The 18,331-nt window shown below is 47.1% G+C and overlaps 1 protein-coding gene across 1 annotated transcript in view; it reads left to right on the top strand.

Moving 5' to 3' along the window:
* Positions 1-10,012, top strand: part of LOC146205541 (complement C3-like) — a 130,135-nt gene extending 120,123 nt beyond the window's left edge. The window contains exons 38-39 of the mRNA XM_084590252.1: positions 7,661-7,805; positions 9,657-10,012. Coding sequence (XP_084446378.1) covers positions 7,661-7,805; positions 9,657-9,783 — 272 coding nt within the window. The 3' untranslated portion in view covers positions 9,784-10,012. The remainder of the gene's footprint in view (positions 1-7,660; positions 7,806-9,656) is intronic.
* Positions 10,013-18,331: the final 8,319 nt, after the last annotated feature.

Here is an 18,331-nt window from a genome sequence, read left to right as displayed (position 1 = left end):
GTAAAGCCTTCTTTCCTTTTATCAGTGTCATAAAGTACTGCAAGCAGGTGAAGTGGCCAGTCCGAACGAAGATGGAGAACGTCACAGACACTTAAGGACCAAAGAAAACATCCTTCTCGAAACCAGTAATTACCGGAAGGCGCATTGTTATCGATTTTCCTTCGCACTGATCCTGGGGTACACTAGTTGGAAAAAAGATACTGCGTCATAAAAATGTGTGTGGCGCTCTGGACCACTAAAGTGCGATTAGGCGAAAGTCTCTGTTTGAAACGCCGCTGATTCCTGCTTTACAGCGTCTGCTTTTGTATGCTGTGTGGTACGGCGTTCGAGGAAGCGCCAATTTAAGGACGCAGCACGGACGCCCGGATCGAACGCCTGGCGGGGCCAGCTTCCTATAGATCCACACCTTGTTTACAAACAAAGGAGGAGCTTGCGGCGCCGCAGCTGACTGGGGGTGAAAAGTAGGGTTAGCGCCCTTAGGAATACATGGAACCGAAAGGTTTCAAAGGAGTTTTCTCATTTCGCGGGGCATCTATGATTTCATTATTCGGTGCAGGGTAACCGTGAACATCCTAGAACAGATCGTGAAACTATGAAACCTCATTACCGAGGCAAAGTATTTTTAAAACACCGCAAAACGTACGGGGGTGCGAGTTGGGAGAGCGACTTATAGAAACGCATGTAAACACAACTTGCCGAAACATCTTTCTCGTTTCGCAGATCACCAGAAGTGGTGGCCGGTCGTGAAACACTAGTATGCTGCGTCATTGCGCAGGCAGTCTTCTTTTAAAACTCTCCGGATAATCTATGTAGTGAATCCGGAAAACCCCGAAAGGCTTATGTAGCGAATCGCGCAGTTTTGTTTGCAGTCTGATATGCTGCCGCATGGGGTAAATTAGCTTGATACAGCTGTCGCTCAAGTGATACATCCCAGACAGATTAACGTTTAAAAGGCGGTTGTCAAACGCCATACGACAATACTGACCGAACGAAAATCGCGCATTGCAGCAGACGACGGCGCAGATGGTGATAGCCCCCGCGGCCGCCTCCAGCTCCGGAGCGTCTGCTAGCGTGATGGTGCATGGTTGTCTGCAACTGTGTGCGGTCAGTTTGTCGTGCTATGAAGAGTCCCGTAAATCGTTAGACTTGCAGTACTTGCACAAGAATGTAGCATAAGCTGCAGCAATGTCGAACTACGTGAAAAGCTTGTCGGAATCGGATTAACAGTGCTACAATGAAAAGCTATACAGTTTTCTGCAACTTTATTGTACCCCTTTCGAAAAATTCTCCCGCCTCAACCGGAGGCTCATTTGCGCTGAAACTGCGCAGAAAGCTTGCGCGTTGTTGTCCCCTTCTTTACGAGGCAAGTTTAATCATGGTGCTTTCTTGGTTTGGCCGCACATGAGAAACCAGAACCGTCTGCGACGAGACTGAGGAGCAAAAAACACCAGCGCAGTTTCTAGCAGAAGGCAGCTGTGGCGTCACCTGGCCTCGCTGGAGGAAAGCGTTGCGGTTGAAAAGAGCCGAGGGAAGCATTTCACGTTCCTGTAATGGTGCTAGATGGCGCTACCACTGCCTTTCGGCGGAAAATTGGCATTTGCGTTTTTTTGTTCCTGAGTGTTGTCGCAGACGGCTCTGGTTTCTGATCATGCGAAGCCAAATCAAGCAAACACCATGGTCAAACTTACATCGCAAAGAAGAGGACAACAACGCTCAAGCTTTGTGCGCAGTTTCAGCGCAAATGAGCATTCGGTTGAGGCGGGATAATTTTTCAAACTGGGTACGACAAAGTTGCAGAGCACTATATACATTGACGGCGTTCTTCACACGGATCCACTTGCTATGCCTGAAACATATAGGAGGTCATCCGGACTGACGTGGGCGCTCTGCAACCATCGTGCATGGAAAAGATTGTAGTGTATTTGATTTTTTCTCTGAGTCCCTTCACTGCAGAGATCGTCCGGGTATACAAGTCAATGGAGGCATGCTCTTATTTTGGATCAGGTGGGTGCAGGTGTGTGGGTAGGGCATATATGCTAGTTTGCAATTTTTTCGTTTATATTATTTTTTCCCGTGGTATCGCTATATTTCTCATATATCGTTCTGCGCTTTCTGCGCGGTTTCCTCGTCTTTTTTTGTTTTGTTTTTTTCGTACGGCGCAGACCATCCAGCGCGTGCATGGACGTCGGAATATAAAGCCTCTCAACATGTTTGCTTGCGACTTGCTCACCACATGGATGTACCGCAACGCAACTACATATGGATTCAATTTACTCTTACCGCCTCTACTTAATCACGATAGATTTTTTTCAGAACGGAATGACGTCATACCGATTATTTTGCGTTTTATTTCTCTCAATTTACAAAATGAACCGTGTCTTGACAGCGTCATACTGCCATGGGCGGCTCATGGGCGTCGTCAGCACTTTGAATTTTTTTTTTTCGTTTTTGGTTTGTTACTCAGCTATGCAACATGATATCAGGGCATGGCACAAGACATTCATCAAAAAAAAAAAAAAAACGCTTGGGCGACTCGCCTCCTAGACGTGGGCATTCTTCTAGAAACGCGCCGCACATATTTATTGATAAATAAAATATACTTTACGGAGATGTGAGACGCAAAACATTGCTGCATACATATATTCATGGTCTTAAATGAATGCACCAGGCCTTAAAAATGACTGCTTTCGTAGGCGCAAAGTAGTGAGCTTCTTTGCGAACCGTTCATTACACGTATTTTGCATGGGCCGCGCTACCGCAATGCATTTCTAACTCAGATTCTATACAACGAGGGGTTTTAAAAGTAGACTGCCTGAGCAGTGACGCAACATACTTTGTAACGCACTTATTCAAAGCGCTGGCCTGTGTTCAACGACCGGCCACCCCTTCTTGTGCTCTGTGAAACGAGAAAAATGTTGCGGTAAATTTTGTTCACAGTGTTTCTATGGGTCGCCTTCCCAACTCGCACACCCATACGTTTCGCGGTGTTTCAAAAATACTTCGCCTTGGTACTGAGGTTTCATACTTTCACGATCTGTTCTAGGACGTTCACGGTTACTCTGCACCGAATAACGAGATTACAGGTGCCCCGTAGAGCAAAAAACTGCTAAAATATCTTTCGGTTCCATGTAGATGTATTCCAATGGGCTCTAAGCCTACGTTTTACCCCCAGTCGGTCCAGCTTAGCAACAGAAGCGCCACCGCATCGTCCTTACGTGAGATCGGTGTTGGTGTAAGTTAAATATCAGGTTGTTATCTTCTTGTTGTTTTCTTGAAATTTCACTCCTCTCCCGATTACATAGACCGATCCCTGTAATTGCAGAATACAGAATTCATTTACATTTATACCCCCCCCCCCCCCCTCATATTGCGCACGACTTCACTTCTGTCAGGGTTGCGGCCTCTCATCACGGTACCCGAAACGAGTCTCCCGTTTGCCGCGTCGATCGGACTCCTCGGAGCTTCTCCCCCTCTCCGGGTTCTCCTCTTCCCCCGTCTTCCGGCGTCACCGTATCAGCAGTTGCAAGCTCCCGCCGAATTCCTGGAAAACAACTCGTTGGCACGGCTGGGGGTGGTTTAGGGAAGATCGGGTGTCCTCTCGGGAGCGGCGCTTTTCTTCGGCCGACATCGCTGGCCGTCTGTGCGGCGCCAGCCCGCAGACTTCCTCCCAAGTTAGGAGGCTTTCACAGGGGGGCGTCATCCACGGCCGCTCCATTTGCACGCACGCACATACACACAAACGCAAACACACACACGTCGTAGTCTTTCCATTCGTTCGTTTTTTCTGCCCACGATCAGGGCGCGCGCACTTAACAGTCTATATGTGTGAAGCGCCTGTGATGTCATCGGTTATGCCCGGATGTGACGTCATGACTGAATGTGACGTCATGATGAAGTCAGCTTATAGTATATGCGACAGGATGTGACTTCGTGATTATGTCACATTCGGTCATGACGTCACGTCGCATCCAGTCATAGCCGATGACGTCACCGCGGTATCCCGCGGAATCTCGCGAAGTGTGACACGGACACTAATGAGCCTATTAAGGCTTTCGCCTTAAAGTGTCATCCGATAATTAATCCTCGTGATCAGTAAACCTCACAATGATCCCTTCCACTACAAAAAAGCAGTGAGCAGGCCTTTCTGCAAATTGGAGTGCGAGAGCAAGACAGACGCTCTGCGATTTTTTTGGTTCCGAGAGACTCCTCAGGCCGGTACTTCGTTGCCTCCCATTGAAACGTGGCGCATGAAGCGAGTACCGTTTGGAACCACTGCAAGCCCGTTTCTGCTCTCCGCTAACCTTCGGCACCAAACATTTTGTCTGTCTTAATCGTTGTGGTCGTCGCGTCTGCTTTGAGATAATTTGGTCACAGAATGAAACTCCGGTGAAACTTAACAAACTGATTTATTGGCTACATGGAAGAAACTTTACAGAAATTCAAACTGACGACCGTTTCCTTCGGCGTCTAGCAAGCTACTCCGAGCACGGTTGGCCGGGTTTGTCTTCAACGGCGCCAGTGAAGCGGGAGGGAAGCTTTGAGGGGCGACGAGCCGCTGGTCGACTGGCCGGGAGTGGCAAGGAACAGCCGTGCCCTTTCCCGAGAAGCACTGCGGCGCGGACACATACACACGCAAGCGCGCACGAACACACACACCCACGAGTGGCCGCTCGGCCGGCGATCAGGGGAACAAAACAGCCGTCTCCTGACACGTCCCTCTGATCTGGTTTTTGTCCGTTTTTGTCCCCGACAAGTGGTACTTAAAGGGGAAAGCTTTATATACGTCAAGTAAACATATTTCTACGAATCTCTAATCGTAGGCAGCGATAATCATGCTAAAGTCGTCCTTTATAACAAGCTTACAAAAGAACTGAAAACATGCGTGAGCTGCACCTCGGAAGAACTCTGTAATGGCAGACCGGTGAGGACTTTTTCTAAGCTGTTACCTATCTTTCTACGCATAACAGGGGCTTTTGTTCAGTTGCCTCTGGATTTATTAACAGAGCGCACCCTTTTCTTAAAACGCTGAGACACACAGATTATTTTTTGTGCTAGTGTTCTATACTACTGCTAGCCAGTTGTGATATACATGCCGCTGAGAATTCTGCTGCCTGTTGGCAAATGTACAAAATTCGCTAACTGCGGCAGTGCGCATTGCAACTCCTTTGGAAGTCCAACGGAATACCGCCCTCAGAGAAGGGCTTCGCAGTAGCTCTTGCACCGCTGGAATGGGGTGATTCGCCCAGCCGACACTTCATCGTTCAAAATCACTTTTTGCCAAACGGGACTTTGCCTGTCCTACACACGGCTAACAGCCTTTTTTCCAGCGAACCTCGTGCTCACATTTGTGTACGCGTGAGCGCGCGCGCGCGCGCGTATGTGTGTGTGTGTGAGTGTGTGTGTGTGTGTGTGTGTGTGTGTGTGTGTGCGTGTAAGAGAGAGACTACGCGTGTGTGCGTGCGTATGCGAGTGTGTGTGTGTGTGTGTGTGTGTGAGAGAGAGAGAGAGACTACGCGTGTGTGCGTGCGTATGCGTGTGTGTGTGTGTGTGCGTGTGTGTGTAAGAGAGAGAGAGACTACGCGTGTGTGCGTGCGTATCCGTGTGTGTGTGTGAGAGAGAGAGACTACGCGTGTGTGCGTGCGTATGCGTGTGTGTGTGTGTGTGTGTGTGAGAGAGAGAGAGAGACTACGCGTGTGTGCGTGCGTATGCGAGTGTGTGTGTGTGTGTGAGAGAGAGAGAGAGACTACGCGTGTGTGCGTGCGTATGCGTGTGTGTGTGTGTGCGCGTGTGTGTGTGTAAGAGAGAGAGAGACTACGCGTGTGTGCGTGCGTATGCGTGTGTGTGTGTGTGTGTGTGTGTGTGAGAGAGAGAGAGAGACTACGCGTGTGTGCGTGCGTATGCGTGTGTGTGTGTGTGTGTGTAGAGAGAGAGACTACGCGTGTGTGCGTATGCGTGTGTGTGTGTGTGAGAGAGAGAGAGAGAGACTACGCGTGTGTGCGTGCGTATGCGTGTGTGTGTGTGAGAGAGAGAGACTACGCGTGTGTGTGTGTGTGTGTGTGTGTGTGTGTGTGTGTGTGTGTGTGTGTGTGTGTGTGTGTGTGTGTGTGTGTGTGTGTGTGTGTGTGTGTGTGTGTGTGTGTGTGTGTGTGTGTGTGTGTGTGTGTGTGTGTGTGTGTGTGTGTGTGTGTGTGTGTGAGAGAGAGAGAGAGACTACGCGTGTGAGCGTGCGTGCGATAACGTCGTCGTCGTCGTACCGCGTCGACAAAAATACGCGCGTGATTTTGCATCAAATATAACGCAACCGTCAATAGTGCAGCTTTCAGGGCGGTGTCATACCATTTCGCTTTCCGTTTATGTACCCATCCGCTGACTGAGGGCTGAATAAAGTTGGAGACTACTTTGCGATAGGGATTCAAACCAACAACATATGTACGTAACTCCCATCGTATGCCGTTCTGTGTAATTTCAGGTATCCGCAGAGAAATGAGACAGATACTGCACCTTCATCCCCCCCAAAACCAAACCAACTTAAGAACTTTAACACTTTGCCAGACTCTGGGCCAGTCTCTCAATGCCTAAAATTTACGGAATGAAAAGGTGGTCTTAAAGGCTCTGTCGCATTTACTTTTAAGCGAACCTGAAGCTCCTATTTTATTTTTCAACTGAAAGTCAATACTTTTCGATAGATGTATACTTGTACTTTATAAAGTTTATTTTGAAATATGAGGTATCCTTGAAATAGTAACGACTTCAATGATAGCTAAAATTGCACAAAATTATTTGTAAATGGGGGAGTTTAAGGCGGCACATACAATTCCCGTCCTGTTGCAAAATATTCCCATGAAAGCATCTTTTGCGCCGTTTTCACGAATATTTAGACAAGTTTATTAAAACAATAGCTGCCTGTATACTTCCCGTGAACCAAGCTTCTTGCGAAAATTCTTCACTGCAAAACGGCTGCGCGATCATATATAGTCAACAACTTCCACAAACCTCTAAGAGTCTTCCCGTTGGCCTCAACAACCCCGTTATATTTCCTCATTCTTTTGTTTCAAAATTTGCTGCTTTCTTCTTGCCCCAGACTACTGCCTAGAGCAGCAATATATATATATATATATATATATATATATATATATATATATCCTAAATAGCAAGTTTTGCAGCGATCGGATCAGGATTATGCATGCCATACAGCGTGCTGTCACCAAGAACAAATAAAACTCGAACGAGACAACTAAAACACGAAGGCCAAATTTAGAAGAACTTGGCCACAGGAGCTCAACACTAGCGCAGGTTTTTTGAGCTGACAATTTCAATTATCTTGTTCGCGATTCGTTTGCTGCTGATAGAACACGCGACAAATTGCGAACATTGACGGCAGTACCGTACACAACTTATTCTAGACACTTAATAAATCTTATCGCCCATGGCAATCTGTGCTTCTTGAGGACACGGACACATGTGAGACGTTCAAGCACAAACTTACTTGTTACAGTGTCCTCTTTTATTGTCCATTATTATTGGTACTCTCCATAGAAATTTCCAAAATTTCCACTGATCGACGTCTCCCACTATAACACAATACTCTTGCGAGTAAGCAAGTCACGCACTGAGGTATGTAGTTATGTTTCTCTCTTTTTTTATTTTTTTATTATTTCAGGCCATGAAGACAACTTGCAAGGGGATATACGTCGCATCAAGATTCGCGATAACTGCAATATGCTCGAAATTCCTAATGAGGAAGAGTACATTGTCATGGGAAAAGACTCTAAGAATACAGACGAAGACAAGTTCAATACAGCGCAGTAAGTATTGCGTCACGTCTTAACTTGGGTTATTTTCTTTTTTTTTTTTTTTGCGCGTGGGCAACCTGACATTCAAAATTCGGCTGTTTCCACAGTACATGCATCTAACTGCGTCAGATTTCATATTTTGTTTACGTTGCTCTGCATATCAGTCTCCTCCATCAAAACTGACGGGGCTAGACAGAGACTTCGTCGGCACAGACCACTGTTGCGATCATGCCTAGAATTCCACCAGAGCCCATGCCATGACATGTGCTGTTGTGTGTGAACCACAAGAAGACAATGGATCCGTTGACTAATTATTAAGTTTCAAGACGCGACAAGGTTGGCCTCCTTACAATCCTTTGTGAGCATTACACAGACAGCAGGTCTGGAGACACAAAATGAACGCTTGGTACGAATACCTCTGGAGAAAACTCTTGACGTGAATCCCCCATAAATGCGCGTGATTCCGATGTCTATGCTCTCTCTTTAGGCTACATAAAAAGTGTATGAAGCTGTTGTCAGTATACTACGAGAGAAGTTTGAAAATTCTCGCTGGCGTTTTGGTACCCTAGCGCGTGAAAAAAAAAAGAAAAAAAAAGGAGTACCTGCAACGTCAAAGTCTACTACCCTAACAAAATAAGGTAGTATAGCAGAAATATTTCATAATTACCCCGCCACCTTGCAGATTTCGTATAGTCACTAAATACAAATATATGAAGGCGAAAGCCTTCAATGCCTCATGGTTATCGACAGAAGGTTGTCAGCAGAGGTGTCACGCTTTTGAGAGCGGCAGTTAAAAGTAAATAATAAATGTTGCCTCCATCGAGAATCAAACCTCCATTCCTTGTATCGCCGGCCCAGCGCTTTACCAACTGCGCCACGTCCCGGATCGTGAAACGCTCTTCATGGTTGCCCTTGTCTACCGTGATGATGATAGCGGGATTGCGCGAGTGACAGATACTGTGCCTTTCCTTTCCAGTAAACGAATTATACAACGCCGGTGAATGCGTTCAATTAAATACTGGTTGTGTTCGACAAGGATGCGTTATGCAACTTCACGACAGGTCATGACGTCACCAGCCTGTTCATGCATATACGAAGTTGACCCCGCCGGGCGTCCGATCCAGGCGTCCGTGCAGCGCCTTTCATTTGCCGCTTCCTCGAACGCCGCACCACACAGCAAACAGAGGCAGACCCAGATGTCTAGAAGGCGTTAGTACACCAGGCATCAGCGGTCTTTGAAATTGATTTACAAAATAGAAAAGGCGCAGTATCTGTCACAATTCTCCGCGGACACATGTACCACGCCGTAAAGGAAGGGAGGAAGGTGGGAGTGAAATAAGAGATGGAGATAGAGGTGGCGCAGTGGAGGTCTACGATCCACCACGCTATAATGTCTTTCGCCTCATCGCACTTTAGTAGTCCAGAGTTCCCTCTAGAATTTTTTGTTTTTTTCTTTCCTGTCTAAGTTAATATTCGTACCATGTACGCCACGGCAAGACGCGACAGCGCGCCTAAGCTAAGCAGATCGCACGCAAACGATTGTTGGACGTTAAAATGTTGAAATCTCGTTGTTGTTGTATGTCAGTGTGTAATTTCATAACAAATTGAGGAACTGGTTCAGGCTTCGCTGCCACAAAAGCTAAATTCAGCAAAATATTTTTGTACCCATACTAACTCCTGTAGTTTGCGGGCCTCCATGTGAACCGATCAGAAAGCGAAAACGTTCGGCATATCCCCTACTTTCACAATCATATCGGCACTAGCGCGAGTGTAGTTAAGTTGCCGCATTTCTTCCTTCGTCTCTCCTAATTTGTTTAAAAACTGTAGTAGCATTTCTCACTTTTTTTTTTTTTGTCTTTGCAGGTTCTTGTATCTGATCGACAGCGACTCGATGGTTTTTCCCGTGAAGTACAGGAACAGAAAGCTGAACAGACTTGTGGCGTGGTTCATCAACGAGTTTTCCGACGAGACAACTCGGTGTTACTCATGAGTGCCCGGTGCCGCGATATATCTGTGTCGATTACAGATGTGCAATTTTTTTTTATTTTTTTTTAATGCTCCTATTGTGATTAACATAGCACACATAGATGGTGCGCGTTCATTCAGCAACCACTCATGTACCGACTACTGAAAAGTGCAAAATGTTTAATCAATGTCTTTGTGCGTACCAGTTGTCTCAGCATTAAAACGCAACATTAAACTTCACCAGTGCTCACCGATTACGGCATTCAATCTTTGTACGCGGTGTGTTACCGTGAGTATTGACTTCTACTCTTCGCATTCCAAGATGTCCATTTAATGGCGCTTTGACATTTAAAAAGATAAATATTTGTTATTCACTGCAGAGTTACTGAGCCTGAACTCGGCCACTTTTCGTTCAAATATAAAAGGCGACTTCAGGTGAGAAACTGTCCGTATCTATAGAAGTAGTACCAAAGCCAGTTTTCTGAGTGATTTCTTGTTTCTCTATCTTTCTTTCTTTCTTTCTTTCTTTCTTCAGTTATGTACTTCTTCTCTCTATTTCTTTCATTCTTCCTTTCTTCCTCCTTTCTTTCCTTCTTTCTACCTTCCTTCATTATTTTCTCCCTCTCTATACCACGGATGTGCATGTACCGCGAAGTGTACAACATGTACAAAAGGTGTCTTGAAAAGATGGAACACTTTCTTTTCCTAGATGAATCGTGCGATGCAAGCAAATGTGAACGAAGCAGAAGGCGGCTTTTGAGAGTTATTTGCTGGTTTGTTCAAGAATGTGGCCGATCTAGAAAGAGCACGTGCGTTTGAGGCATAGACATTCGTCCCCACTAATATCCTTGGAAGCCTCCGTATCGCCATAACGAAGACGAATATTGCAAAAAAAACTGCTTTCGACCGCAGTGTGTATTTGGGTTTGGTTTGGACTGTAATTTAAGGTTTGACGCCCCAAAGCGACTCTGGCATGAGAGACGCCATAGTGGAGGGCTCCGAAAATTTCGACCACCTGGGGTTCTTTAACGTGAACTGAGATCGAAAAGCATACGGGCGCCTTCTTTTCGAAAAGCGGCCACCGCGTCCGGGATTCGATCCCGCGTCCTTGGGCACAGCGCCGTCAAGAGCCCTAACCACTGCATCAACACAGCGGGGCGCAAGGTGTATTAAGGTACATGACTAAGGTATTTTTAAAGGTTGCCCCTTTTTGACAACGATTCAAGTCTCCGTTCCAAATTGCTTCCATTGGATATGGCGGCTGCTTGGTCGTGTTCCTCTCTCAAATGCTGGCTGAAAGCACAATTCTTTGGAGGTGACGTGTTCTACGTCACTGCATGTGCTAACTTTAACAAGCATTTTGCACTTTCGCAAGGACTAACCGATCTCAAGATATAAAATGGCATTGTTTCCGCATTTAGCACTAAATGCAACAGGTTTTTTTTTTTTTTAATTTCGTGCTGACAGCGCCGCAGTATCCGCAGCCCAAAGACCATCATTTTCTCCCATGACTTCAGTAACAGCGTCGGTAGAATGAAGAGACTGGATATAACACAAGAGAATACAACGAGACGTTTCTCCCGCCGGCATATGCGCAAATAGGATATCTCCGACGCTCTTCGATCAGGATGATAAGGTGAACAATGCAGCGCTGCTTGAACTAGATCTCACTAGAGTAGTGAGGTTCAACCTTCCCTCTAGTCCTCAGTGTGGACACTAACATCGCACACTTAAAAAACAGCAGTAAATCGAGCGATTAAACGCTACAATCAGTCACAAGGCTCGTATAAAAAGTGTCCGATCTGGGTTTCCGTGCACGTATACATACGTATGTGGTGCTGGCTCTAACCGCTATTGTCAGTAACTGTTTCCTTCGTTCACTTGAAGCACCGAGAAAGCCCGCCTATGTAGTCGCTCCGCTGCCCTCACTTGCTGCTATAATTTGAACGCAAGATGATCTGCGTTTCATCCGCAATAGTTCTTCGTAAAGCGCCTGTTTGTAGTCATCTGCGACACTTTTATACTCGCTCACTGTGTAAGTCTTCCCGCCGGCAGCAAGAACCAAGACGGCTGCGTCAGATGGTGCGGACGAAGCGAAATGGTTCTATTTTAACAAGGTAACAACTATCCGCTTCAAATGGTTTCCTTTCGATGTGGCGGCTAATTGGTCTTACTTCTCGGGCCAAAGTGGCACCTTAACAGCGTATCTTAGTTTTCACGGGCACCTCTGGCATTATAAATAAGGAAACTGTATGCCACTGCGAAAATGGGTATGGTTCGGCTCTGAAGTCAAGGAGGGCGGGCCTATAGGCTCAGCGCACAGCTCTGCGGTGGGGAAGTGGCTGCACGAAAGAAGAGCGCCGACTGAACCGGCATTCCTTGTGGCCTGGTGGTATTGCAGCTGCGCGCACAATAAGCTCTTGTATCCCACCAGCACCAGAAGTAGCGGCGCGAGACGCGTCCCGTGACGCTGGCAAGCGCGGAGCATTCGAAATTTGTTAGTGTTGTATTCTGGCGCAACACGTGGCCGCCGCAAGGCTGCATATCCTCTTTTCCTGAAGGTAGCTCGCAAATTCACTTTGATGCTGAAAACATGTGCAAATAACATTTGGCAGCGCGAATGTGTGCTTCCGCTGCTTCTCGAATGCAGGTTCTGTGCCATGAGTGCGATCCGCTGTGATTATGTTTTGTGTCATTATTGTATTATTACACAATATAGAATAATACACCGCCACGACTGTGTGAGGCTATACGAACAAAGGAACTTCAAAATAACTTGAGGCTCAATGAATATAAGTCATCGATCCGCTGGCGCATTTTCGCAGTCACATACACTGGCATTCATCGAAACCCTCTAGAGGCATCCCGCCCAGGAGTAGGTAAAAATAACCCCGGAATAAAGGCCACTGGAAGATACGGCCCCTGAAGCCGTCTCCAAGACAAGAAAACGTCTCCAAGGCAAAAGTTGACAATAAGAGAGATTTCTTCCGAAACTCATATGAAAAAAAAAAAAAATCATTTTATATCATTCTCTCTTGGCTTTGAGTTAAGTTTGGTTTGGTTTGGTTTGTGGGGTTTAACGTCCCAAAGCAACTCAGGCTATGAGAGACGCCGTAGTGGAGGACTCCGGAAATTTCGACCACCTGGGGTCCTTTAACGTGCACTGTAGACATCATTTGGAACCTGTGTCTTCTGGGCGCCCGAGATGTTTTCAAGCACTGCGGAGAAGCACAGTGGAAGAAAGCATGTGGCTCTTAATGATGCTTAATTCCGAGCTCCGCAGCTCGTTAAGCAATAATTAAGACAGGTCTAAGGAACTTGATTATACTGCCCACAGAGAAACATGCAAGCGGATAGACCCGAGATGCTCTAAAGGAACAGCGCAAAGCAGAAGGCATCACTAGAGCTACCTTTCACACCTTCGTCAACCGTCCCTCTGATGATGATGTAGATGGTGATCATGATGCAGGCAGGACGAGGCTTAATAGGTTGTATACCATGGTCACCCTAAAGCATCGCTCAAAGCTGTTGGTCCCGTAAAACCGGTGGTCAGCTCGCATTTTCCCCGCAAACAAAGCGAGGACGAGGCGGCGCTGTCACTGTATTACCGCTACCATCAATGTTTTTTTTTTTTTTCTGAACGCCCACATCAGTTCGATATTCAGTCACTTCAAAGTCGACAGGTGGAAGCGCTGTAACATACGTCATTAATCACTGCAGGTCGCCCAGGGGAGCCGCGTTCCTACAGCGCAAAGACCACAGCCCCCGTCTGGGGACATTTTTTCCTAATCTTCGCTAATAGGGCCATTTGTTGTTGTTTTTTCGGGGCCGCTTCTTCCGGGCACATTCACTCCGGAGACTTTTTTCCAGGGACGTATTCACCGAAACCCATGCCACCCACCCCGCCGAGCTTCCGTTTGGAGTTTAAAACAAACTGTTTATCCAGCACAAGCGGCATGTGGAACAAAAACTTCACATAGCCTTTTCTTAACGGCTTCTAATGCGTCATATTCGAACTCAAATTTAGACGCATTTCAGTATGCAAAGTAGGTCAGCGAAAATCCTCCGCGCTTCAGCTATTACCGAGCGCGTCACAGAGTAAGTGATAAGCCACAATCATGAAACACTGTGCTAATTGCATACGTGTCTCACAAATAAACAAAATTATGTCTAAATTTATTTCCCGCTTTCTTTTCCATTATTTTGAGAGGTGATAGGCTGTTCAGCGTCTGCAGGCTAACCTCGAAGCACGGCAGAATGCTATAAAGTCACACACAAAGTAAACGTGCAAACCCACCTTTTAGTGCCGGTGCTTTATTCACGCTACACTCTGAGCATGCCCACGAGAGACACATTTTCAGGATAATGAACTTCGCAGTTCGCACAGGAAAGTTTATGGTAGTTTCCATGCACATGACTGGAGCAAGGAGAGAACGCATCTTAGTGTATCATAGTAGTTTGAGTAATTGATTTAAGCCCGAACATGCTTCGTCTTTCTATACACTGATGTTTATTTTGTTTTGTTTTTTCTTCATTTACTCCACGCGTGATAAAATCTCGAACTGGCGGTTCAACGCTCGCCGCGCGCTGCATAATCCTTGGATAGGTTTCCGGACTCCATTGGCAAGATTTGTTTCCGAGCCCTCCGCGCCGCCCAAGCAATCTCAGCATTCATGTGACCCAGTTCTTTTCATTAGGAGCACCGCGTTCAAGTATTCACGGAACGCGATGAAATGTCCACTGCTCGAGCGGAAGATCTGCTTGCTCCGTTAATACCTGACGCTTCCTTTGTTAGACACGAAGCCTGTAGGCGAGCACTCCAAAATAACCTAGCGCAGATCGAAGCGTATCGGAGCTGCGAACTCTCCAATATCACCTTCCGCTTTACACCGAGCTACTTTAATGCTTGGTGTCAAATGCAGGACAGCTTATCTCGGGCGTGTGCAAATCTAACCGTCGCCAAATTCTCAAGGGGCCGTAAAAAGTCAAAGGCCGTTGAACCCGGCCGCCTTTGCATCCATCGTATATACGTGTGCTTCTCTTGCCGCGAGCCATCGGCCGACCACTGTATACGGCTCGACAACAATTCGCGCTCCTCTGTTCACTTCCCTTCCTCCCTGCAGCACGCAATATAGATTGCCATGGGTCATTCTTCGCTTTTATTTTTTCCGTTGTTCCGCTCTTCGGGCACGCGCTCAACATATTTTTCTATTAGCATTTTTTCCTGCACGCGGAAGTACTTGAACGAATGCCTGACAGGGGCTCCGAGCGAGCTAAGTTTCGTCGTAATTAAAATGACAGGAAGAAATACTGAGACAAATCTTGGGGGTACAATTTCAGTATAAGGCGCAATACATGGAGGAAGGCCCGCATTTTTCGCCCTCGGCGCGGCGGAAAGAGGTTCACGACGGAAAAAGTCGAAACGCTATTTGCCTGAACAGCCATCACATGCGTGCGAGTAAGGTAAAGAAAAGCGTATCACCTAGCCATCGTCTCGCGCCACTTTGGCCCATTTCCGAGGCGCCATTTTGCTCCGGGCAATTAGTTCCCGAAAAGAAAGGAGAGGGTCGCGCCTAATTAAAAAGACCCGGCCAGATTCTGTCACTACGCGTATCCGAAACAAACGATCGACAAACCCCGTAGCGCTAGCGAGTGCGACATTTGCTAACTTTCACGCGACGGGAAATTTGCGTCGCCTGATACTGAAAGAAAAAGACAAAGAAGCTTTTTCATTGCAGCACCGGAAGTGCTCCAAAATTTAGGAGCTCCTGAAAGCGCAATAAAAACAATGGGCCAAGTGCGCCATCGCGTCCTCCCGTTACTCCTCGGACTCTGAGGTTGCTTTTCAACGAGATCCGAGTTGCAGGGGCAGCAGGCAACGTTGCACCGGTGCGTCGGACGTTGCAGCTAAACTGCGGCAGCGGCCGACGCCACTGAAGTCCCGTACTAAGGACCCCGCCTAGTGCTTGTGAGGACTGGCCTCTTAAGGGCTGGTCCAATAATACCTCCCTGTGAATGCGCTTTTGAGCCAATAAATGTATTTCACCACCACACGCCACCGCTGCCCCATTTGCCGCTCGCGTGCCCTCCGCGGTGTGCGTTGCGCCCGAGGGGTGTAAACCCAGCCTGGCGTAACGCGTGGCAACCTCGCCGTGTCTTACCCTCCGCGAGCAATGAAGACCTTCTGGGCCCCATGCCACGCGAGCTGGTGTGCGGCTCCAAGTCGGCCGACGTCACGAACCGCAAACAAAATAAACCAACACTGGATGAAGAAGAAAATATCCAAGGGGGAACGATGGCTCGAAGGGAATGGGGGAGGGAATGAAATAAAAAGAGGCAGCGCTAGTCGTGACGTCAGAGGGGAGCGCGAGAGGGGATCGCTTGTCGGAAGCGACGACAGTGAAGCTGTGCCGCCGGGGGCAATACACCCCGGGTCGCCAGCGCGACATCCCCCGTAACTCTGGCCACGACAGAAAACACTCGCCGGCCGATCAGCGATAACTAAGCGGCCGCGCTATTTTTTCGAAATGCCTTATGCAACCGAGCCGCGAAACAGATCGGCAAGAGCCTCGGTAACCGTGCGCATGTTGCCGACAAGACCCAAGCCTTCGCGCCGAGCAAGACAGCCGGTCTGAACGACCAACGACACGTAGAGTGCCATGCCACTGGTTCACCAGAGGTGGTAGCAGCCAACTCTCTATATCACTGCGAATGCCGAGGTTTCGATTGCGCAAACACTGGTCTTCCTTGTCAGCGAGAGCCCGGATGGAAGTTGGAACACGGGATAACAGAATGCGTCCCAAGCTGTTGTGCGGCTGTAGTACACATGAGACCAGAATAACACGGAGCTCAAATGGCGTTCTCCCTTCTCCCCCTCGTTGTCCTACGGAAATCGGGAGCTTTGTTGTATTCATGCTCATGAAGATCGCTGATGCATCGGTATGAGCAGATCATACCTGAGTTTTTTATAGGATGGACATGAACGCTGTGAGAAACGGCACATGTTCCGATGCGCCAAGACCTCTCACTTGATGCGTTCTGTGAACCTGACCGCAGCGTAAAGTGCGGCGTCGCCATGCTTGCCGCATTAAAAGGTGTAGAGTTCATTATTTTGTCTGCACAGCATATTAAAAATAACGACTTTAACATAATTTAGAGTGCATGCCTCGGCGTTATCCCTTACCCAAAGGCATGCGGAGCAAAGAACGACTTTTCCCAGCCGAGAGATGTACTCTCTCAGCTAATATTCAAATGACTCAGCGCATCTCTTTTCGTAACATGCACTGGTATGTGCAGTAGCCATCTTTCGGCGCACTCACTAATGAGGGCACTCATATCCATTCACCACCCTTGTAAGTGTGAGTGAGTGGATTTAATTAAATCTGAGTGGGCAGAGCGTGAGCGGACGTGAGTGTGAGTGGTTTTGTATAAGTAAACAGTGAAAGGCCCTATCTTTTTGCACCGATAGTGCTGGAGAGCTATAGCTGATGAGGAGGGTGTGTGCGTTTGTGAGGGGGGAGGGGGGGGGGGGGGGGGGTAGGCGGTATCGTTTATTCTTACACTAATTTTTGTGCACTGAAAAGTGACAGAGTACGCCTTACATCTTCAATTGAGCGGGATAAAATACATAGAGTTGCCGACAAAAATACTATTTTTTCGTGTAACTTTCATAATCTTAAATAAATTAGTAATTTTCTATTTCCGAATATATTCTAGGGCTATAATGAACGTTTTTTCATATAGGCATTGTTTGAGAGTTATGATTTTCTCATTTCAGTTTATTTATCCTTTTTTTTTTTCACGGAGTGCTTCCCATTGCGCTCACTTTTTCTTTTTTCTAATTACTAACTCACTATTACTGTCAACTGACACATCACTGCCCATTTTTATAATTAACTGGGTGGACGTAGTCACCTCGACTTAAAAAAATGGAAATTATCCGCAGCCGCAACTCTAAGATGAAACACCATCAGCTTTCAATATTTTCAGAGTAACGCAGCAGGCAAATTTCGAGCTTTGAAGCGATGTAGATTCAGGGCAGATTTCTTTTCTTTTTTCACTGGAAAAGACCAGACAGAGAAAGTGAGTTGCCGAAGAAGAAATTGTTCATTCGAGCCGAGAGAACTTTCGAAATTTTGTTGTCGACATTTATGAAGATTTACGACGCCACCACGCCTCAGACAAAGAGCTAATACTGGTACCTGGTCATCAAGGGGTAGAGGAAAACGAGTCGGCACACGCCGCAACCTAAGCATTCCTCTCCCGGCATACCTCATCACTCCCTTCACATGACCACCCTCAACCCCTCACTGCATATCGCGAAATATTACAACACGTCCGCTTAGCAAGACAAACATTCCCAGCACGTGGCTAAAGAATTCAATAAATTAGAGGAGCGTCATCTCAGGTTTTTACAAACATTGTCCGACAACAGCCCAGTTAGACTGCACAAATGTAGTGTGGGCACTTTTTCACCAGAATGCACATTTTGGGGCCAGAAAGCAGACCTTTACGATATGGTATGGGCTATCCAAGAACACCAAGCTATACCTCGTAAAGAAAACCCAACGTGG

Source organism: Amblyomma maculatum, chromosome 1, assembly GCF_055883805.1.
Source record: "Amblyomma maculatum isolate TAMU_Amacu chromosome 1, ASM5588380v1, whole genome shotgun sequence".
NCBI lineage: Eukaryota > Metazoa > Arthropoda > Arachnida > Ixodida > Ixodidae > Amblyomma > Amblyomma maculatum.
This window is presented reverse-complemented; position numbering and strand designations above follow the sequence as displayed.